Genomic DNA, 23,870 nt, shown 5'->3' with positions numbered 1-23,870 from the left:
TGATAACATTTGAGGCATGTACTGATACTGGATCTTTCAGTTGTATTATTTTTGCAAGACCTATAGTGTCTGTCTGCTGTTATACAAATTACCCTAGAAAAGCCCTCGTTTATTTTAATAAAGAAATACAGAACAAAGTATTTGAGGTGACAGTGTTAGCCACTGATCCACCCTGCTGGCTGACAACAGGATAAATCATTACCAAATCTCAGAATCATGTATAAAATGTCAAAATTCAATTTTATTTTATTTACACAGCAAATCACAGCAACAGTCGCCTCAAGGAGCTTTATATTGTAAGGTTGACCCTACAATAATACATACAGAGAAAAACCCAACAATCATATGACCCCCTATGAACAAGCACTTTGGCGACAGTGGGAAGGAAAAACTCCCTTTTAACAGGAAGAAACCTCCAGCAGAACCAGGCTCAGGGAGGGGCGGCCATCTGCTGTGATTGGTTGGGGTGAGAGAAGGAAGACAGGATAAAGACATGCTGTGGAAGAGAGACAGAGATTAATAACAGATATGATTCAATGCAGAGAGAAAAGGGGGAAGGAATGGAGCCGAGTCTCCAACTGCAGCATCTGTAACAAAACACACTAAGAGTGCTGAAGACCTGAGGCAGCAACCATCCTTCAGCAGAAAGAAGAGGGAGGCCCCAGATGGTGTGCCTAAACTTAAAGTCTGCATTTATACACCTCTGTATTTAATCTTTAGTTATCATTGACCTCTGGCTCTGTCTTTATCCTGTCTTCCCTCTCTCACCCTAAACAGTCACGGCAGTTGGCCGCCCCTCCCTGAGCCTGGTTCTTCCAGAGGTTTCTTCTATTAAAAGGATATTTTTCCTTTCTTTAAATAAATGTGAATAGAATTAAGCGCTTCATTTTCAGAGGAGCAACGCAGGCAGTGGAGCCCATTTGTTGCTAATGGGCTCAGTATGGTTCGCCATTGGCAGACTGCAGGTATGGACTGCAAAGTGTATCTGTGGCCAGATGTAGGCAGCATCATCCACGTCGAACTGCATAAACAATAACTGTGTTGGATGGTTTTGTCATTCCTGTTAGATCAACCCTCACACTCTACTGGCACAATTTCATACAGTAGATGCCTGTCACCGATGCTATTACGCTGCAAGATACATTTCATATCTTTTTTAAATTTCCTTTAAAAAAAATTGCTGTTCAAAATGAGTCTCATGTCTGTGGTCAGTGATGTCTGCGGCGTTCTCTGGTTGGTCTTTGCACTACTTTCACTGCCGTTAGCCTTTCCATGCACGCAGCTGAAAATGCTGGGAAGTCCTTGAACAGATCAATGCAACCAAATTTAAAAGTTTACCTTTGGAAATCACACAAACTTAAAATACTCCACTGCAATATTTTCCATTAGGAAGTCCTACCCTCTGCTCCTGCCTTTTCAGTGGTTCATTGTCAGCTTACTTATCCAGATCCACTCTCATCATATGCGGGAATATTTATCGCAGCAAACCCTGAGAAACAGGACTCGGAGATATTTCTTCAGTCTGTGTAGGTTCTCTGTCATCCAGGTCATGGTAGTCTAAGGAGCTGGGAAGGAACACAAATACAAGCTAAACAACATAGTGTGTGCTGTGTGGTGCAGCGAGTCCTCCTCAGACCTCTATAGTGTAGAAACCAAACACCATGTCGACAGGACCAGACTCAGCAGCACATCAACATCCAAAGGATGAAGGTCAGTGTTTCAAGGATGCCAGTGTTCATATTCCGGACAGAGAACGTTCATGCAGAGATTTCCTGCAGGATCCTGTGTTTACGTTTTCTTTTTAATTCAAAAAATCAAGTGTCTGAGTCAAATCAGTATAACTGCGTGCTTTATTGATATACAGTAAAGCATTTTATAATACAATAGTAAGGCATATATTTGGTGGAATCTGATATGTTGTGAAGTACTGATGTTATTTGAAAAATGATGAGACTGAAACAAACGTTAATTCAAAACCTGGCCAGTCAAATCAAACTTAGTGCCAGAAACATCTCTGGGATACTGCTCGATGCCAAAACACGCATGCACGTAATACTGTACCACTTTCACATACTTCTGAGTTGTTAAATATTAAATAATGATGAACTTCCTGTAGTCACACATGCTTTAATTGAAACACAACACACAGCACAAAATCAAATAACCTTTAACCAAAGGAAAAAACGTAATGTTTGCTAGAATAAAATACCTCCTCCACATAGAAAAAGGTTTAGTATATCCCAGGTTTGACAGTAGTGCACAGGGATTAATGCATGGATGCACGGATAAATGCATCTGGGCATTCAGGCTGGAGGCTCCTACAGTGCATTTACTGAACAGTATAGTTCTGAAATGAATTAGCTAGCAATTTATTAATGCGAGGACTGAGAACAGCGGAGAAACTGCCTCTGAACTTTCACACAAACTCAATTTAACCAGTCTCTAAACATTCTTTCATAGTTCAGGAAATCCTCACAATCTAGCAGCCGTGTAACACTGCAGTGCTCAGATTCTAGTCTTACAGTACTGCTGAAGTCGGAAAGCTGTGTTAAAAATGAAATTCTCATGTTGCACGTGTCAGTGCAACAACCAAGATCGGAACTTCAAGGTCCAATGTAGAGCTGAAGCTGAAAACTAGATAATACTAATATTCTGAAGAAGATATAGGAAGTACTTATGGAGAAAGAGAGGGACACCATCAGATCTTTATCGCTGAAGAAATGCCTCTTGCTCACTTGCACCAAACATCTTTCTCTGACTTCTCAGGTGATGCACTTTTCAGGTCCTTACTGCTCTCATGCACATGTTTACTTTGCATCTCCACGAGAGAAAGAGGCAAGGTTGCTCTTGCAGCGCAGTTCAGTCATTAGAAATGGCAGATCTGAACGAGGCCTTTGGGCAGTAAATAAGGTGAAAAACTGAGAATAACAACAGGGATGAATGTATGGAAAGAACTCAAACAGAACAAAGTTTGTCACCCAAAACCCCACACACACACACACACACACAAATATACAGAAAAAGAAGCACAATCGTGTTTCCCCAAAAGCTTGGCCAATGGCTAAAATGTCAATAAAATGAGAATTCAATTACTTGCAAATCATTTAAAATGTGTGTTTGATTTAATAAATGTTGAAACTAAGAATTTATTTTCTTCTTTAGGCTTTTATCTTTGACATAAGTCAAAGATACTTTTAAAAGTTCGTTCACTGTTATGCACCATAGTGGATGGAAGTCACTAATCCTCGCAGCTTTGTTGATGTGCTAGTTGGATTCCAAACAGATACCTTTGATTTGGAAGAGTTTCACACTCAGTGCCCTCCAAACATACAGAGCGACCTGCTGTGGCAGGGAGCAGCCTGCAGGAGCTGCTTGGCAACGTGATTCTGCAAAACTTTGTCAAATGACAGTCATTCTGCTTGATTAAGTACAAATTTGTTCATTCTTTCTTTCTTTCTTTTATTTTTAAATGAAGGAATGATTGCAGCTGACGAGGAAAGAGTCTTCTACTTTCATCTACAGCGTATGGCATAATATTTGAAAAATTGAAAATGAGATAAGGGAGCAGTTTTCTTAAATCTTAGCTTTTCTTTTTTTAGGCTTTGCAGCAGATTAAACCATAAGAAATGTTGTGGCTCTAAAGCAAAGGCTGGCTTCAGAAGCCATGTTTAAGACAAATACACACTTTATAGCAGCTGCTATAATGTAGTAAGTGTTTATTTAACTGCTATCATGCTAAATGATTAAATGACTTGCAAATTGATTTTTCCTTTTATTGACCTCTTCCATTGCTTCTCAACCTTTTGGAAAAAGGATTGCAATATGAAATTTAGGCACCACCACATACACGACCAAACACGCGTCCATACAGTCTTGCAGACACTCTACTTTAAAGATCCAATAGGTCTGCATTACTTTGACAGTGTATGTTTTACAAAGACATGTTTTCTCTTACAAAGCACCCTTATTATTTCAGTCATTCATTTTGATACAAATATGTCGTTCCCCCAGTTACAAAGAGATGGCAAATATATGACCATGCTTCTTCGTATCTCGACCCCAGCCCAGAGCCCCATTGTTGTTTTGTACAATTGCATAGAAGTTAAAAAACAAAAACAAAACCCCAAAACAGCCTCTCTTCATAATAAAACAACTTTAGGACATTTTAAGAAACTACTGAAATCTACATGTACTTTTTTGATGAGACCTTGCTGGAACTTTAATCTTTCACAAAAATAAATGTTATATATATATTCTCTTTGTAAACTGTTTCCAATCCAGTTGTTTTGACTAGAAAAGCATGCGATAGGTAGGAAAGTAGGGAGGGATGGAGGAGAGGGGGGAGTTGGGGCTGAAGATTAAAGGCAGGATCAGAAGTGCAGGGCCTCGTGCTGTTTGGTGCTCCGTTCGTCCGTCATCACACTGACCAGTGACTCCATGGCACGGCCCAGATCGTCAGCCATGTGAAACAAACTGCCAATGCTGGGACCTGAGGGGAGGAAGAACACACTTATGGAAGATTTCACCTAAACCCCGCTTGCACAAGAATTTTAGCATATCTGCACATGAAAAACGTTTTCTTTGTGCTATGATTTTCATTTTTTTGTGAACTTTTCACATATTTATGAAATAATGAGGGCTCAAAATGTTGAAAACATTTAAAGCTCTGTTAAGACCTGCAGCATATCAAAGTTACAGCCAATATCACAATGTAAACACTAAACTCTGTATAATTCAGCAAAGAAGGGATAGAAGCAGAGTCGTGTGACTAAACGGGAGCTGGCAGAAATACGTTTCTGCGTTGTTTCCTGGCATGACCTTGTTCAATCAATTTTTCACCTCAAAATTCTGCACACAAATAATATAATATAATATAATATAATATAATATAATATAATATAATATAATATAATATAATATAATATAATATAATATAATATAATATTATGACAAAGTGAAAAAAGTTTGAAATTCTTGCATGTAAATAACACGTACAAAAATATTCACAGCTTTTCCTATGACACTCAAAAATGCGCTCAGGAAACTAGTTGGGTCCTTGATGATAACTTGCACCAGTGCGGTCTGGACCTTTTCCTGTTGGAAAATGAACCTTTGCCCCAGTTCAAGATGACAACAGTGGCTTCAGGACCACTCTGTGAACGTTTTTGAGTCACTAACCCAGCCAGAGCCCAGACTTTGGTTCAAGTCTGGGCTCTGGCTCCAAACTCTGAAGAGATCTGAAAATGTCTGTGTACTAATGCTCCCCATTCAAACAGTTGGAGCCTGAGCCCATCATACTTAAAAAGCCTGTAATTGCTTGAAGTGGTGCTTCAACACTTACAGTTTTCACCTTGTCATTATGGGCTATTGTGTGTGAATTTTGAGATGAAAAATGAATTTAATCCATTTTGGAACAAGGCTGTAACCTGACAAAATGTGGAACATTTATGTTGCTAGCTCCTGAATTTATGAGGTTACGAGAGGTCGAAAAAAAAGGATGAATTAAATCGTACAAATTTTTGAACCCGTTTATTAAGTGTACTAAATATACAGCTCAATGCACCAACTTTAATGATCTCATCTGAAAATGGAGAGGCATGTGTCTGAAAAACACATCTGAACATGTGCATGTTTGAAAACAAACTAACTGATAAGCGATACAGCACATTTTTAAAGCTCCCATGACCTCCACAGAGACACTGAGGCCACCACACTGGAAACTCAATCAGATTCTAAACCCACAAGTTTCAGTTCTTAAACAAATCAATTAACAAACTGAAGCTGCTAAAAGGCTGCAACAAAGCAGTCACAGTCACAGTGTCATCTTGTATATGCAGCCATTACGTAAACACATAGCACCGACTTTACATTGGAGCACTAATTCCACTGCCTATCGTGAAAACAGGCGCCATGGTGCAGGCTGGACTGGGACACGCACTGGGACAGCCACTTGCACTTGGCACGTGTTCCTGTGCTGCCATGATTAGTACATTTTCTACTCTCGCGCAGAACTTAAGAGGGTTTTATGCTCATGTCTCATTCAAAAAAGCACTTTTTTTTTCTATGCTTATGATTAACAGTCACAGCTCACACTCAGTGCTATTAACACATCAGTTGTGGTGCTTGGTACCCAATCATGGAGGGTGGGGATAATGACATCTCACCAATGACCTAATGTCCTGGCTCCACCTTGCTGTAGCATTTGTTTTGTACCTCGTCGATCTCTAGTTGTGATAGTAGTTACTTCTTCCAGATGTTGGAACAAAGCTACTAGTTGTTTCACCAGAAGTGTAAATGTTGGATTTCCAAGACTCCATAGATCCCATATCCTCTTCATGTATCTCTGTCGCTGGAATTACTTGTTAGTAGCATTCAAAAAGCCCCATATTCTCATTCAGTTCAATTACATTTTATGTACAGCGCCAATTCACAACAACAGTCGCCTCAAGGCGCTTTATATTGTAAGGTAGACCCTACAACAATACATATGGACCCAACAATCATATGACCCCCTTAAGCACTCTGGTGACAGAGAGAAGGAAAAACTCCCTCCAGCAGGAACAGGCTCAGGGAGGGGCGGGGCCATCTGCCGCAACCGGTTGGGGTGAGGGGAGAAAGACAGAAGACATTCCTTGTCTACTCGTGCCTTCTTGTTCCAGTAGCCAGTGTGTCCTGGTTCTGTCACACCTGACACGGTATTTTTCGGACCATAAGGCGCACTGTCGATGAACGGGTCTGTTCACATAAATAAGGCTCACCGGATTATCAGGCGCATTAGCGAAACAAAACAGTCAGATGAGTCAAACTTTACTCGACTCATTCTTCTTGCTTCCTCCACTTCTGTACCATTGATTCATTAATGTTAAATTCTCTGGCAGCTGCTCTATTCCCCTGTTGTTGCAGTATATTAATGACTAACCTTCTATTGTGGATGGATTATCTCAGTTATTCTCCTGACTGACGTTTGGTCCGTTTACAGCATCCTGCCATGCGATTGCATTTGTCTCTAACCATCGGGAACCCTCACGTTAACTTTTATCGAGTGGAAAAAAGTTAGCGTTCATCCTCCAGCTTCGCTGTGTTTATGCTATGCTAACATAGCTGTGTCGCTACGATCACGTAGCACATCATTATATAGCAGCTAGCCCAACTTCAGTAACCCTACAAACGTCACTGCTGTTTAGTTTTCTGTCTTCATTTATGTTGGAAGTGATAGCAGAGCTGTATGTTTTAATTGTTCAGAAATCTCTCAGTCAGAACATGCTATATCATGTTTAGGTGGAAACTAGCGAGCTAACTTCCTGCTAACTGGTAACTCCGTTAAATTTAATAAACTCTGTTTTCATGGATGCCTGCATGTACAACTTAATTGTTACACCTGGTAAAGCAGCAACGCTGATCATTTTATTAAAGATGAAAGAATTCAGACAGTTTTTTAACCCTCAGTGATGCCGAGTGTTCGTTTGGCTTTGGGACATGAATCAGACGGAGTTTAGGACCCAGATTCCTCCGTGAGGCTCTTGACTACGGTAGCCGTAATGCTCCAACAATCCATCCAGCGGTGCGGCTTCGTAGCTTAGCAAAGTCGTACTAAAACATTTTGACAGATTTCTGAGTGCCGTGCACATAAAATCGGTTCCAGGTCAGTAAGCACAACCAGAATTCATACATAAGGAGCACTGCTGATTTTTGAGAAAATGAAAGGATTTTAAGTGCACCTTATAGTGCAGAAAATACAGACCCTGACTACATACTGGTCAGAAGTTGAACCCCAGAGCCTAAGCAACAGTAGCTTCCTGTTGGCGGTGCATCAGCAGCCCTGACAGCTAAGATGTTGGTTAATTCGACATTTTGCTGCAGTTTTCTTTTTCTCTGTTCTACAAGGCGCGTGAGTGCACAGCGAAGGTAGAGAAAGGGCTGGTTGTACTCATTAGTTCATTTTCATTGTCAGTGCTTGTAGGGCCAGTGGCCCAGTATGCCAGATTACCAGTCCAGCACTGCTGTGGTGCGACAGAAAAGGGGGGAAGGAAATGAAAGCAAAAGCAAAAGAGGATAGATATTTACATTTTCCCACAGCATCACTGCACCATGTCATCTCCACTCTGCCATAATATGCCCAAATTTCCGAATAATTTCTTCAGCTGTTAGACTTCTATTAAGAGCTCGGCTCTGTTCCAGATGATATTTAAACCATAATTTTTTAGGGCAAAAAGTGTTGCAAACATGGTACTGACACAGCAGTAACAGAAGCGTGCAACAGTAGAGTGGGGAAGGAAAGAGGAAGGTAAGCCACTAACCTCTCATGGGTGTGCCTTTCTCCCTTCTAGCTCATGTAAAAAGGAGGAAAGAAAGAAAAGACAAGAAAGAAGGTAAAATCATCTTGTGTTGGTAACAGAGAGGAAGAAAGACGCTTGAAGGTGACACTGAAATGATGAATTACAGCTATGATAAAGTTTGATATAAGTATGTAATTGAAAGGAACTCTTCAACAAAGCAGAAGAGTGTTTGAAACCCATAACCTGAGCACTACATCAATCACAGCATAGTTATTCATATAAATGAGATGCTCAGTTTAGTTTCAGTAAAAGGAGGCATCTTGCTGCAGAAGAGGTGAATTATTTCATACCCTGACTTTGAGGGAAAGAGTTGTTGAGCTGTTCCATCACTTCCTCCAGCCCAGCTGCATCTTGGGATGGGCTGGACAGCTCATCATCACCTGAAACAGAAAAGAAACAAAGCGTTTAAGGATAGTTGGACGAGTACTGACCCGAACACACGTACGCACACACACAGCATGAAACACACATGCAAGTCTTTAGCGTGTGTGTTGTCTCATGTAAACCGATGTCCAAGGTACATCTACAGGTACTAGAAATCTATTTATATCGTCTATGCGTCACAAAGGGTGGATGCAAATTAAAGAATATAAATGGATGTGTGGGTGTTTTTACCCATTGTATCAGTAGTTTGGCTGGCAGCCACACGCAGCAGAGGGAGAGAGGAGTCGGAACGCTGAGAGGAGGTGGATGGCGAGGACAGAGCTGTGCCGTTTACCTTGGAATCCGTCTGAGGCACACATGACATAAGGACAGCATCTTTTATTTGCTGTTTGTACACTGTTGTGCAGAGCTTAGAGTCAGTCATAAATACAGATACATTTACAGTATAAAATAACGTGCAAGTTGAGGTAACGTAGGTTTTTTTCTATAAAGAGATAAAGATAAAAAAAACCCCAATATGTCGAGTACAACACAAACAAAACAAGAAACTGGCAGTAATACGACAGAGCAGAGACGCGTGCACCCTGCTTATTCTCAGCTCTTTGCTCACTGATGAAAATCAGAGACCATCAGTATCTTGTGCTACTTGGAATTGACGCCCAGCTTAAGAGCATTTTATCATCAGTAGATATTGAAGAATAGTCTAAACTCACTTGATCAAATCCAGTAAAGTTTAACTGTCTTTTACCTTGTTAGGTAGTATTCCTAAACATCTTAGGGAATACTACCTAACAAGGACTAACAATAGGCTAGCATACATGTGTGGGCCTTAGTTTTTCCAAATACAAACAATAAGAAATATTCAGAAACACCTTCACCTGCTGAGGGTTTCCATCAAGAAAATGGTGATTAGATCCAAGCAAGTAAAGAAGAAATAAAAACAGAGTGGAAGAAGAGTGGACCGAGGAGAAGAGTGAGCTTCAGAAGCAGAGAAAAGAAGAAACCACACCAGAGTTTACTGAACTTCAAAGGAAAGCTGGAGACTAAGTCAGCTGACCAGAAGGGAACAGATGGGTTAACATCTATTGCGTTCAACTTCGTGTCTTTGCAATTCAGCGCAACAACGTGATTGGATGTCTCAGTGGGTGTGGCCAGATGCCTCTCAGAAGATGTGACGCCCAGAAACAGAGGGAGGGTAGAAAGACCAGATATAAAAGTTAGGTGAAGAAGAAAAAAGTTTTTTCCCTTCATCTACTGCGAGATGAAAAGATCAGGCATAAGATGTTCAGTTAAAATATTCCAGCAGAGATGCCAGAAGGATTATCCGCTCCCCAAACTGTGAACCTGCAGATTGGGTTTGTGTTTTTTGGCTTTTTCGCTGCTCATTTTTGCCGTGTTAGAGTATGGAATCAAGAAGATTTGCATTTCCACTTGGAAATATAGAGATATGCCAAATATCCTTGGGCAAGATACTGTGTGAATGTGAGACAGAAAGCGCTTTCAGAATTGAATTAAAAAACAGGAGCTCACTGTATGGAAAAAATTAGCAGACATCCAAAAGTTAGAGATTGTCCTTTTGTCTCAACATCTCACTCATCCTACTTAAGACTTTTTATGTTTAATAAGGATATTATGCAGTATAGAGATACAAGCTCATGAAGAATTAGGACATTAGATGTCTCTGAACATAGTCCAATTTATATGGATTTGAAAATTCAAAACAACAATAAATTTTCATCCATCCATTCGCGTCCGCTTCTCCTTTTCAGGGTCGCGGGGGGTGCTGGAGCCTATCCCAGCGGTCATAGGGCGAGAGGCGGGGTACACCCTGGACTGGTCGCCAGTCTGTCGCAGGGCCAACACACAGGGACAGACAACCATTCATGCTCACATTCATTCCTCCATGGACAATTTGGATTACTCAATTAACCTATCCCCACAAGCTGCATGTCTTTGGATGGTGGGAGGAAGCTGGAGTACCCAGAGGGAACCCACGCAAACACGGGGAGAACATGCAAACTCCACACAGAAAGACCCCGGCCTGATGGTGGAACTGAACTCAGGACCTTCTTGCTGTGAGGCAACAGTGCTAACCACCGTGCCACCGTGCTGGAAACTTTAAATTTACTGAAAGGATCGATCCTTTTAATGGTCTTCTTGGACTTGGCAACCCTATCCCTAACCCCTAACCCCTAACCCTATTTCTTTGTGCTAAAAGGAGAGCGCCACAGAATATCCAGTGGTTTCACTGGTTCTATTGATTTATCTGATCATGCTCCTCTTTCAAGCATTGTTCAAACTGGTGAGAACCCAAACAAACAAAAAAAACGCATATAAAAGGAAGGCAGAACAATCAAGATTAATAGAGCTTAAAACGCAGCGCAAGGAGGGAAAGAACCAAACCCTGATTACAAAACATAAATACACTATACTCACAGGAAATGGTAAAACGATGGTATTCACAAAACAAAAAGTTTATGAATCAGGCCATAAATCAGTCAAACTATTAGCAAGAAAACCTCAATAAACAGCAAGTAGACAATACGATATACAAGATAAGAGATCCAAAGTCAAAAACTGTACAGTATCCCCTCAGGTAAAGAGTTTGGGTCTCAGAATGATTGATTTTAATTTATTTTATTCATTTGCCCCCAGAAAGCCATCAGCTGGATGAATGTCTAAAATGCAGGAGTCCATGTTTGCTAAACAACATTTAGACAAGCCTGTGAAATACTGCGAGAACACAGTCTGGTCAGACCGAAACTGAACCGTTTGGATGACAGACACCATTCCAAAAAACACAAACACAAAGATTAATAGTTTCAGAAACTGGAACAGTATAGAGATAATGGTCTGTAAATGTCTGCGATTCTCTTGCTAACATGTCCTGCTACTGATGTCCCTTCGCCTGGCGTGCTTGAATAATTGCCAGAGGTCGAAAGACATCCATACCACAGCGTTCTGACACACGCAGATGTCGCACACTCTCACCGGCTTGTTCAGATCAAACTTGATGAGCACTTGTGGCACAGTAGACGCCCACAGTGGCGGCAGCGATGTTTTTATGGGCTCTCTTTGCAAAGCATAACTAGAAGGCAACTGCTTGGATGCAACCTGGTGGCTGAAATATGATACCCTGATTACTCCTAGGTGAGCCCCGCCCCTCACAACAGCACAGGCTTGCGTTTGCCTTCACATAGGCCAGGAGTAGAACTGTGTTCCCTCTGCTGTCAGCTTTGTCCAGAGGATATTCAGGCATACGCTGGAGTAGAGCAGGGCGATATGGCCAAAAATATTTATCACGATATATATTTGAAAATTTGCGATAACGATATAACCGACGATATAATTGATGCGAGACAAAATACAACTCCACAACATTACTAGCGCAAAAAGACAACCTTCCATTTATTTTCACTTAAACAAGAAGCTGGTTTTTATGTACATTAAAGCTTTATAAAAATGCAACAGTGCAAATGCAAATTCCTTGCTGAAAGTTTAACCAAAAGGCATTTCCAGTAGAAATGGGCTGACATATCCTGAGCATAACCATGTATAATATCCACTGAAGTTAAAAAGAGGTGCTTTGCAACATTAAACTGCAGTGTGCAGTACGTATTTTTCGGACCATAAGGTGCACGGGATTATAAGGCACATTAAGTGAAACAAAGCAGTCAGATAAATCAAACTTTATTAAACTCATTCTTCTTGCTTCCTCCACTTCTGTACCATTGATTCATTAATGTTGAATTCTCTGGCAGCTGCTCTATTCCCATGTTGTTGCAGTATATTAATGACTAACCTCGTATTGTGGATGGATTATCTCAGTTGTTCTCCTGACTGAAGTTTGGTCCGTTTACAGCATCCTGCCATGCGATTGCATTTGTCTCTAACCATGAAGAACCTTCACGTTAACTTTTATAAGTGGAAAAGTGTTAGTGTTCGTCCTCCAGCTTCACTGTTTATGTTATGCTAACATAGCTGTGTCGCTAGCGATCACGTAGCACATCATTATATACCAGCTAGCCCAACTTCAGTAACCCTACAAACGTCACTGCTGTTTAGTTTTCTGTCTCCATTTATGTTGGAAGTGATAGCAGAGCTGTACGTTTGGATTTTTTCAGAAATCTCTCAGTCAGAACATGCTATATCATGCTTAGGTAACTAGCGAAACTAGCGAGCTAACTTCCGCTAGCTTCCTGCTAGCTTCTAACTCCGTTAAATGTAATAACTTTTGTTTTCATGGATGCCTGGAAGTTAAACTTCATAGTTACACCTGGTAAAGCAGCAATGCTGATCGTTTTATTAAAGATGAAAGAATTTAGACAGTTTTTAACTCTCAGTGATGCTGCAGTGTTGTTTGACCTGAAGTATACGGAGTTTAGGACCCAGATTACTCCCAGATTTAAGAGCATCTTAGTCCGACAAATACGACAATAACGATGGCCGCTTGCATGTTCTGCAAAAAAATGTGCTTTGTTGTGTATCTGACGGACAAACACCAAACCAGTTCCACATCACTGAAGTTGCACCATTTTTACAAACCAATTCTGGTTCATCTGTTTCACTCAACAATCGGCCATGTGCGTATGAAAACAAAGGCACTGCGCACGCGCGTTTTACTCCCATTCTATCGCGATATTTCATTTTCCTATCGTTGCCTAACATTATACCGGTATTACCGTGAACGGTATAATATGGCCCAGCCCTACGCTGGAGGAACAACTCAAAAATGGCAGCAGCATTTTCTTTGCCTTTATGGCACATAATGCGGTGGTGACTGACTGCCGAGTTCGACAGTCTCAGCATCAATGTTGGACTCTGTGAGAAGGACTCTGACATTGTGAAGGCAACCCTGCATCACAGCCAGATGCAGAGCATTATTTCCATACTCGTCCTACACACCCGACCATTTCCTTGACTTCCTTTTTATCCACTGGAACGTAAACTTGGGCCGACCCAGAACCCAACACCACTGGGTAGAGAATGGTAACACAGAAATGTGGAACTTGGAGTGTGGTTAAAGTAAAATCAGGATGCGTGAACTGGAGTGTGTGCATACCTGCTCCAGGAGCTGTCTCAGTCTGTGAAGCTGGGACTCCAGCTGTTTGTTGTGGTCCTCCAGTATCTGCATCCGGGCCTCTAGACGGCCTTTATGTTGCCGTAGCAACTTAGCCTCCGCGATAAGCTCAGCATCACGTGTGCACTGTGGTGACACTGGTAGCATCTCCGGGGGCGATGGCAGTGGGGAAAGACCCTTTCTGTCGTGTGTCTTCTTCAGACGGTCGTACTCTGCTTGCAGTTTCCTGCACAGATGAACAGAAATGAGGTCACTTCCTACTACAAGCTCTGGTAGTGGGCCAGGAACAGATGGATTCGAATGAGGGCAGTGAACCTTTCAACCAGATTATTTAACACAATCCTGAAGAGTAAGACGAAGCCTGAGCAATGGAAAAGGAAGCAATTTCAAGAACAAGGGTGATGTGCAGAGCTATAGTAGGTACAGAGGATGAGTTGATGAGCCATACCATGAAGCTATGGGAACGATTTGTTAAAGCTAGCGAGGTGAAGGCAGAAGCAAAAGAACAAGACTTCTTATTTTTATTTTAATAAAAATAAGATGTATCACAATCTTATTATAAATGAAGCCACACTTGTGTCTGCTGTGGAAAAGGAATAAATGAGTATGATGTGGGCATCGCATTTTACAGACTGTCCTTTCAACCGACAGAAGACTTGAATCATTTCTTAGTGTTCATGAATGATTTAAAGTTGTGCCATCATTGTATAATTGGTCATATTTACATTACGTATGACTTATGGCGCGTTAGTTCAGTTTAAATAAAGTTAAAGAGACAGGATGATGATTCAGGCAGCAAAGGTTAAGTTTTGGAGCAAAGCAAAAAGAAAAAACCCAAGAAACAGTTCTTAATGCTCGTCAGGGACAGTTACTTGTTGTTTTGTCCCCTGACTAGATCTGGATTTTCTAGTCAACCCTTGTGGTCAAATCTAAAGTCCGTTAAATGTGTCATGTGACCGCTTTCAGATTCAAAGCTGAGTTGTGTAGACTGGAGTGTGAGGCACAGTAACAGGATCCACTGACCTGTTCTCCTGCTCCAGGTCATTAAGGACCCTCTCCAGCTCTCCCTTCTCCTCTGTCTCCATGGAGATGAGGATCTGGGCGGGGCTGCGGGGCTGGCTGAGAGGAGAGCCTTGGTTCAGAGACTGGCAGTAGTGCTGGATCAACATGTGCTCGTCATCGCTGCAGACACACACACGTCAAACATACCCACCAATGATGCACACACATAGCAACAGAGATGCCAGTGCACGTACACACAGACACACACACGCACGGAAAATGAAGGAAAAAGAAAAGCAATTGAATGAAAGAGCAGCAGCTAAACACAACAGCACCACAAAAGAAAGAAACATGAAGCGCATGGAGACAGAGAGAGGGCCAGAGCGATCTCCTGTCAGGAACACTGGACTGGTCACACGCTGCCAGCTCTGAGCAATGAGTTCTGTGGCCTGAAGATTCAGGAGCATTTAAATAGGTCAGGTTTTTAGCTATGGCGCTCACTGCACTGCTACCATGAATATTATGGGATATGTGCTTCACCTTCAACATGACTGCTGATTTGAAAGTGAAATCCACTTCGGGTAAAGTGGACTCTCAGCTGTCTTTAAACTTTTTATTCATGGACCACACCTCATCAACCAAACTCCATATTGCACTTTATGTGGATGTGAAGCCCGAAGCCGTTTTTGAACTTAGCCTTAGTTCAATTTCCATGTGTGCTGGACTACTTTTAAATGTTGGTGTTTGTCAAGGAACTAACAGGGCTGCAACTTTTTTTTGATAGTGGTTAAAGCCCACTTTCAAAGGTAAGAACACTACTAGAACAAGACTATTGTTCCATTATTGTTACAACAGGTAAGGTAAAGACGCACAAAAGGAACAATAAGTTATCCTATACTGAGTAGTCCTTAGCTTTAAATCTGGTACCAGGTAAAACCACCTAACTTCTCTTCTTCTGCCTGTCCTGTCTTCCATACATCTTCATCTCCAAGTGAAATCATCTCACATCCTTTTCTTTATTCTCCCTGGAAATCTGGACTTCTAGCTAGCAACACACTCTGTGCCAAACTCTTTATTTCCTGATGTCTGTTAAACTAATAGAAATGATCTAAAGGTTTAACAGACTTTACTGCCTTTATGCTCGAGTGCAGCATTCGTTCCGCCCCTCTTTAACCCCCCGAGTATAAACACTAACTGATGCCACTGAACCAAAAGTAAAAATGCAAATGTGGGGAGTAAAAGCCAAAAGCTGTCAGAAAAATAAATACTCAAGAAAAGTACAGAAATCTGAAAATTCTATTCAAATACAGTAACAAAATATTTGTACTTTGTAACTTCCCACCTCTGCTTAGTTACCTTTAAAAATGGCTGGTTCCCCCCCCACACACACACACACCAGCTTTAATGCTACAGGTGATCTGTGATCTGATTCTAAGCTTTATGCTAAACAGGTGTGAGGGTGTTTAATACTGTGCCTCTGTGTCAATATAGTTATAGCAGTATCAGTTATTCAGAAATAATAACCACAATCAACACAACATCATTTATCTGTTGTTTCTCACCCTTTTGCTACCTCCAAACTTAAACATAGCCTCATGAGCCCCTGTGGTTGTGTAATTGAATAGCACAGCAAAAAGTGCTTGTGTGAATGTACAAGTTGTGTAAAGCACTTTGAGTTCTCAGATCAAGTAGAAAAGTGCTTTATAAGTCTTCATTATGACCCTGCCTCTTTGATTTCACTGTACGTGTGTTTGTATTTGGAAGAAAGAGGAACCTGTAGCCCAGCGGTCCCCGACCCCCGGGCCACGGTCTGCTAGTCGTTTGGTGCTCGGGTGTGAAATTTATCGTTTTCAGGGTTTTAATCGTTAACTCGGTTCCCCCGGGTCTTTTCCCGTGTTGTAGTTTGTGCATCTTATTTTGAAAGACATTTTTACATGTTACCATAGCGACCACAGAGCATTAAGGGGCAGAGAGGAGGATGTTACTCTCAGTGTTGTTGGTGCATTTCTAGAGGACGCTGCTAATAAAGTTACACAGTTACACAGTGAATTCACGTTTATTATTATATTTACAAAATACCAGTTTCTGTCTCGGTCGTATAGTTTTATTTTGGTGCGATCGTGCGCCACGCCTTAAAGGCCGTGAAAATATCTTCTGACATTAAACTGTCCGTGACACAAAGGCACCGCTGCTGTAGCTGATGCCATCCTGGTGCCATTGACCTCTTTCAGGACTTGTTTGGCTGAATATTATAACACTATGTGCTGGATCTATATTTCCTGAGGTGGCTACTGTCACCACATATTGGGGCAACTGACCATTTAAGATTTTGCGTTTAGCTTTCTCATTAAAATGTAGCCACTTTTGAATATTCAGTCCTGCCAATCAGAGCAGAGAAAGTAACCACTACAAGTTTTGTCGTTGCTGTGAGGACTTTGAAAACATACAAACTTTTACTGATGTATTAATGCATAAACATGCTCCTGTCATACTTGGACATTTAAGAGTGTGGGTATGTTTATGTCTTGTGTAGAGGTTGTGGAGGTAGGGCACAGTTTACTGCTAGAACAGTAAGTTAATAAAACGTAAACAGAAATGGAAAAGAGTAATGATTAAGCACGCCAAGGCCTTCACTGCAAGGCAGCCAACGTGGACGGACCGTCTGCTCCTCTCTCTGTGCCTTGCTGTTTATTTTGTTTAAATAAGTAAATTTGTTTAGACTCAAGTCTAGAAAGTTGTTGGGATGATGCTGTTTTTGGTAAGAAATCTGACGGGACTGTGAAGGAGAAAGAATCATGATAACAGACAAAAACATTATATCCCTCAGGACAACATGATCATCGAACCCACCAACTGCACTACAGCTACGTTTGTGTGGCTGTGATGATGCACACGAGAATAACACCTGGATCCAGGAAACTCAGCACAGTCACTGACATATACAAAAACCAGCCAATGGAAACAAAGAAGACAGAGCCAGTTCACAGACATCAAGGCAGTAAGTGAGTGAGAAGGGTTTGGCAGAACAAGACACAGACAAAAAGCGGTTCTCACATGCTCTCATTGGGTGAGATACTGTCAGTGAGATAAGAGCCATTACGATTCTCCATTTCTGCTAACCTGCAGAGGGGGAAGAAACAGAACAGTCAGTCCCCAAACCAAATGGTTGAACAATTAGCAGATGAGAAGGACACACAATGCTAAACCTTTCATGTCACTGAGAGTTTTCAGAGTACTCAAGAACATTTAGTTCGACAGGGAAAAACTCATTTTACTGGGAAACTGGTTTAAAATATAAAATATCATTGTTTTTCCCCAGTGTTTGCCATATGTTGTCATTATTTTGTCCTTTGCAGATGAATGTTAGACGCTACAGGGAATTAATGGCAGAGCCCAGCAGATTTCAGCATATCACATGGGAAAAGCTTCAGCCATGCCAAGCTAAGCATTTACTGCAAGGACCTTCTGTTTCCAACGTACAGACCACTTCATACAAAAGTATTAACAGAAATGTTCAGAATGAACAACAACATATTCCTAAGGATAGTGCTGCCTTAAAGACTTTCACCCAAGCTCATTGCAGAGAAATAAAAGCCAAACGTCCCAAAGAAAGACCCTCCTCTGGCATAGTAACCATGTTACGTGTGACATGTGATGAACGTTTTGATCAACTGTGACTGGACACGAGTAGAAGTCGTCATTTCTTGAAACTTTCATTAATAGATTAAATAGATACATTTGTAACATTGACACTGACAGTCCATTCTTCCCCCTCCTCTCCTCTCCGGACGGACTGTGACAGACTGACGACTAAGGCTGGTGTTGTTACAATTAACAGATAACCTCATGGCTTGGGAACCATCAGCTCACTAAAGGCTTAACCATGTTATTTCTGCACCCTACCACCAGCTTTAATCAGCTGCTGGATGTTTTCTGTGCCGATCTGGGCCTAACAGGCTGAAAGCGCTGGGCTGAAGGGTTTGTTTGTGTTAGCCTAAAGCAACAGTGAGACGTGTCAGAACCCTGGCAGAGATCAAATACTTAGCCTTGGCTTAACGTTTGGCTCACACCAGAGGAAAGCCAACAGCTCCCGACTGACTAAAATGCAACTGACCAGCTGCCTGATTGAGTCATTGTTTAATTTAACTTCTTCTAGTCCCTCAGCAGTGGGTTAGTGGGAGCAGTTAGCTGCAAACTAAATTAACATGTAAGCAATAAGTTCTAACTGACTATATTAATGGCCTTTGCCCAGAGTCCAGTACTGGAGAGTATTACATGGATATAATATTAGTTTATGGAGATGTAGATTTAGTTTGTACTTCAGTCAGATTCAGTCTTGATCGTGAGCTTAGTTAGACCATGACTAACTGAAAACAACTTGAGCATACTTGGCATTAAAAGCACAAAGACTCCGGGCTGTAAGGACTGTTCGCAGTGACTCATGACCTGAACTTAAATACAAAGTCATTATTGTATGAAATTGACACGTCTTTGAAAAGGAGACGCGTTTGGTGACTACATCAGTGAAAAGTCATCACTCTTCAGGTCCAGGTCGATGAGAAGGTGACACATTTAGGACCTAAAGAAGGCAGCAGGTTTCAGGTGTAAATCACTGAGCATCTGCTCGTGGGACGTGCAGAATGTACGTGGAGCCAACAGGTATGTGAAGGTACCTTACATCAGAAAGAGAGAAAGCTCCAGCAATCCCACAATCCAGTGAGGACAGGAAAAACTGTCCTCTGTGACTAAATGTCTGCATGAGCACAGTGGGGGAGGGGCACAGAAAATGCTTTGCTTTAGCATTTTTCCCCAAAATAATAATTTCAAGTCACATGAGTCAAAATGACTGTTCTGCAGAGAACATCACGCTGCCCGTAACATCGTTCATGCTTGGGTTTGTGGTGGATCAGTGATGGTCTGCGGAGGCCGATCCATGGAGGGACAATGAACCTCTACAGCACCGTGACTGCCCTTAGGCATCGGATCGAAAACCTCGGACCCATTATCAGATCCTATCCTGGTGCAGGTGGTCCTGGGTTCGTTCCCAGTGCGTGACAACGCCTGGCCTCATGTAGTGTGCAGGTACTTCCTGTAGGATGAAAGGGTCCACACCACTGACTGCCCCTCGCCTGTCCTAAATCCAGTGGAACAGCTCTGGGACACTATGTTTCGGTTTCATTCGTGCAGGAAAATCAGTAACGCCTTGGACCAGATCTGGGAGGAGATCACCCAGGACACCGTCTGTTCTCTGATTATAGTGGCACACGGGGGGCTTACAGACTACTCTTCCACATTCTGAACGGCTGCACTGAAATATCGGCACAATGGACGAGCCTGTTGCATCGTTCGTTCACTCGATTTTTGGGGTGTCTTTCAATTCAGCCCTCTGTAGGTCGATCGTTTTTCCTTTACATTAAAATATATGGCATCCTTTATTTGCCAACACATTAACCAGTCCTTTTTAGTATAGATATCCAGCATGAGCAGTGTATCAGAAAGATAACCAGAGTAAAGACAGAGCAGCATGATTTCATTTGTAAAGGGAAAAAAGCTGCCCAGCTGCTTGGCCTCATGTGAAAAAATAGATGCCCTCCCTCGTTGAATCATTGGGGGGTCCAGACCCAGGTCAGCTGCATTCAAACGAGACCCCTCAACTACAACTTGCACTAATCTATACAGTTTGGTAGAATGAAAAACTTAATTGGCCGTATTACAGTTTGCAGTGCAAACTCAGTTTATTCAGTTCACAGTAGTTTAGTGCTTCTGCAGCAATCATGGTAACTAGCCTGGCTGACGAGGACACTGAGCGGTTGGACTTTCACTTCACGTTTATTTGAAACTTAAAAGAGTTCATTCACCAGTTTGTGAAGCTACTGGAAAATTGCAAAAGAAATGGAAACCAGCTGTGAGCCACTATCTCCCCTGCTTACCTCTGTTTTTGCATTTTTCCTGTGGTCACAGTTCTCTGCTAATGTACTGTGTGCGTATGGTTAGAATTATGCATTGCATGGATTTTTTTTCTATGGAAATGCCTCCCTGTCAAAGCTGGTTGCACATCCAACTAATTCTTTCTCCTGACGAGGCAAAAGGCAAAGACTGTTTGGAAACAATGTTTTTGATGGAAGCTGTACTGTTGCCTCGCAGCAGGTCCTGGGTTCAAATCCACTATCTGGCAATTTGGCAGGAGACTTTCTGTGTGGTGTTTGGATGCACCTCCTACATCTGCTTAAGTTACTCCAAATTCCTTCCACAGTCCAAAGACATGCACTTAACAGGGCTAGGTTAACGCGCCATAGGTGCAAAGGTGGGTGTGGATCTGTCTTGTCTGAGTGTGTTGGCCCTGTGACCCTCCGATGCAGCTGAATTAGAATAATTCTGAAAAGAAGAGTGGGCCAGTGGAAGCCTCCTTACCAGTTACTGCAAATGCTTAATTACAGTTCTCACTGCCAAGAGCAGCACAACCAGTTATTAGGTTTAGGGGGGATTAGCATCTCACATAGAGGCAGGAGGCTCTGAAAAGCTTTTTTCTTTATTTGAAATTGTAATTCAAAGATTGCATTTTATATTTACTCAGGTTATCTTTCTCTAGCATTAAAATGTGGTTGATGATTCGAACATGTAACTGTAACAAATATGCAAAAACCCCCAAAACATTACAAACATAAATCTACTGCTGTTTGCAGTCATGTTACCGGTTGGCATAGTGCTCGATCCGCGTGTGCGTGTCGTCATGTGAGAGCTGAGGGGAAGATCCAGGCCTGCCAGGAGAAGCAGAAACAAGGAGAGAGCTCATGAATCCAACCCATTAATCACAACTCTCTCTCACAGACACACACACACACGCGCATGCACACACGCACACACACACGCACACACACACACACGCACACACACACACACGCGCATGCACGCACTTACACACACACACACACACACACACACACGCGCATGCACGCACTTACACACACACACACGCGTATGCACGCACTTACACACACACACACACACACACACACACACACGCTGCATGAATTCATAGCGGAGCAGTGAAGGCAGCGACAGCACCAGGAGCAGGTTTGTGTGAAACGTTCTGTAACTACGTGTCTTACAGCTGCACTTGGACTTCATGTGCTGAGAGAACGCAAGCAGTTCATGGAGAATGAAGGACCTGATACAAATGACACCAAGCTCACCCAGCTCCAATAAAATACCTCTGGGACATTATGTTTAGGTCCAAGTTGCACCTCAGATGTCGTGGAGGCTGGTAACGTCCTGGTCCAGAGCTAATGGACGGAAACTGAGCCTCATTCACCCGTTTATACAAGCACTACCTCCTGAGCTACACCCCCCAGAACCCCATCACTTGTCCTAATGTCTGATTCGGAGCCCAGCCTGTTTTCAGGCAGGCGCGTATTCAATATTACTCAGCACCATTTTGAGTTGCTGCAATTAAATTTGGACAAAACGGCTTGGCCTGCCGCACCTCACTTTGATTTTCTGGGTGTTTTTGAATTCAGCCCTCTGTAATCATTTTCATTTCCCTCCTTTATTCCTGACATTACTCAGTCCTCATCATTACAGATATCTGGCTCGTTTTTTCCCATCTGACGTGAGAGCTGATGTGTTTTGTGTACGCTCGCTTTTATTGAGCAGTGTATAAAAAGCAGCAGACAAATTGAGCAGCATCCATCAAAATGGTTATTGGCATGATGTCACGCAAACTTATGGCTGCTGGTGGTCGTTGGGCTTAGTGTCTGCTCAGCTTTAGGAGGAGAGGTGGAACAAAATGGGTGAGAAATCAGTAGTCATGTAATCAAGTGCTGGGACTTTGTGCTTCATATTCACAGGTTATATTAATATAACATATTCCTCTCCATACAGCAACAGCTGGAGGCACTGAAAATGAAAACACTTGGTTTGCTGCCCAAGCTCAATCTATGTCTGGGTATATTTAAGGTATCTTTACCTCGTCGTACCCCTGATATTTGACATGTGACTTGATAAAGGCTGAAATACTCTGCAGAAATCAGCCCATTTTATCCAAACCATCTTGTTCTTTCAGCTGCTTCCTTTAGAGGTCGCCACAGCGACTCATCTGGCTCCAGCTCACTCTATCCACAGCACTCTCTCCTATCAACCAACCCAGGAAGAACATTCAAACTCCCAACAGAGCCAGCAAACTGAAACCCAACAGCCTCTCACTGTGAAGAACGCAACAGAGGTCGCAGCATTTTCTGAACTGACTTATCACATACACTTAAACTAGCATTTTTGTGTTATACTAAAGCTATTTTTTCTTCAAGATGAGCCTTGCATATATTTTTCCCTGGAGTATGATCACACAGATCAATGAGAGTCTGTCTGTGCTGATTAGCAGCGGGATGCTGACAGCTGCAGGGACACTGTCTCCATAGTGGTACCAGCCTGACGTGGAGTTCATTTATAACAAATCAAGAGAACAAGACGACAACACAACGACTGAAATGACTGGAGGTGAGAACGTGTGTGTGTGTGTGTGTGTGTGTGTGTTTGAAGCATAGAAAAAAAAAAACATCTGGTTCGGTTACATGTCTGTGTAACAAGAGCAACTAAACACGAGGCTGACAGAAAGTATAGTGTGTGCGTGTGTGTACGAGCCAGGTACTCACGCATGGTCTACAGGCCAGAAGTTGATCAGTGTGACAGGACTGCAAGACAAAAAAACACAGGAAGTGGATGGACAACATACAGGTATGATTGGAGCTGAAATATGGAAAGCATCAAGCAGGTGATGCGGGCGGGTAGTGTAAGGCTGTAGTGTGTGAGTGTACGCACAGCACTCTCACACACACTAAACAAACACAGAAACACATCGGACATATTTTGGTTGACCTTCAATAAAACAACACAAATGTCCACAGGAAAATGAACAGAAATATGGATAATAAAACACCGCTATCATGTGACAGGTCAATCCTTAATATCATGCAGCTGCATTTAGCTTTTGTCCTCACGGGTTTGAAGGCATTTTTGAGGCTCAATTAGGTCATGGTTAGGCTTAGGCTCAGGGTTAGGCATAAGCAGCTAGG

The 23,870-nt window shown here is 42.2% G+C and overlaps 1 protein-coding gene across 8 annotated transcripts in view; it reads right to left on the bottom strand.

The window, feature by feature from the left end:
• Positions 1-1,832: 1,832 nt before the first annotated feature.
• The window catches only part of dmd (dystrophin), a 298,892-nt gene continuing 276,854 nt past the window's right edge, over positions 1,833-23,870 (bottom strand). For 5 of the 8 annotated variants that reach the window (XM_086282544.1, XM_086282545.1, XM_086282549.1 and 2 more), the window contains 8 exons: positions 23,451-23,489; positions 21,495-21,560; positions 17,857-17,922; positions 14,824-14,982; positions 13,783-14,026; positions 8,952-9,066; positions 8,627-8,716; positions 1,833-4,489 (listed from right to left, as the gene is read on the bottom strand). In XM_086282544.1, coding sequence (XP_086138670.1) covers positions 4,371-4,489; positions 8,627-8,716; positions 8,952-9,066; positions 13,783-14,026; positions 14,824-14,982; positions 17,857-17,922; positions 21,495-21,560; positions 23,451-23,489 — 898 coding nt within the window. In that variant the 3' untranslated portion in view covers positions 1,833-4,370. Of the gene's footprint in view, positions 4,490-8,297; positions 8,324-8,626; positions 8,717-8,951; positions 9,067-13,782; positions 14,027-14,823; positions 14,983-17,856; positions 17,923-21,494; positions 21,561-23,450; positions 23,490-23,870 lie in introns of all 8 variants that reach the window. The other 3 variants (XM_086282547.1, XM_086282550.1, XM_086282546.1) reach the window with 2 other exon arrangements.

Source organism: Aulonocara sp. 'chitande type north' Nkhata Bay, linkage group LG23 (assembly GCF_057382095.1).
Source record: "Aulonocara sp. 'chitande type north' Nkhata Bay isolate Kocher_YH1m ecotype deep benthic linkage group LG23, A_spYH_male_GT1.1, whole genome shotgun sequence".
NCBI lineage: Eukaryota > Metazoa > Chordata > Actinopteri > Cichliformes > Cichlidae > Aulonocara > Aulonocara sp. 'chitande type north' Nkhata Bay.
The sequence above is the reverse complement of the archived record's forward strand: the minus strand, read 5'-3'. Positions and strand labels throughout refer to the sequence as shown.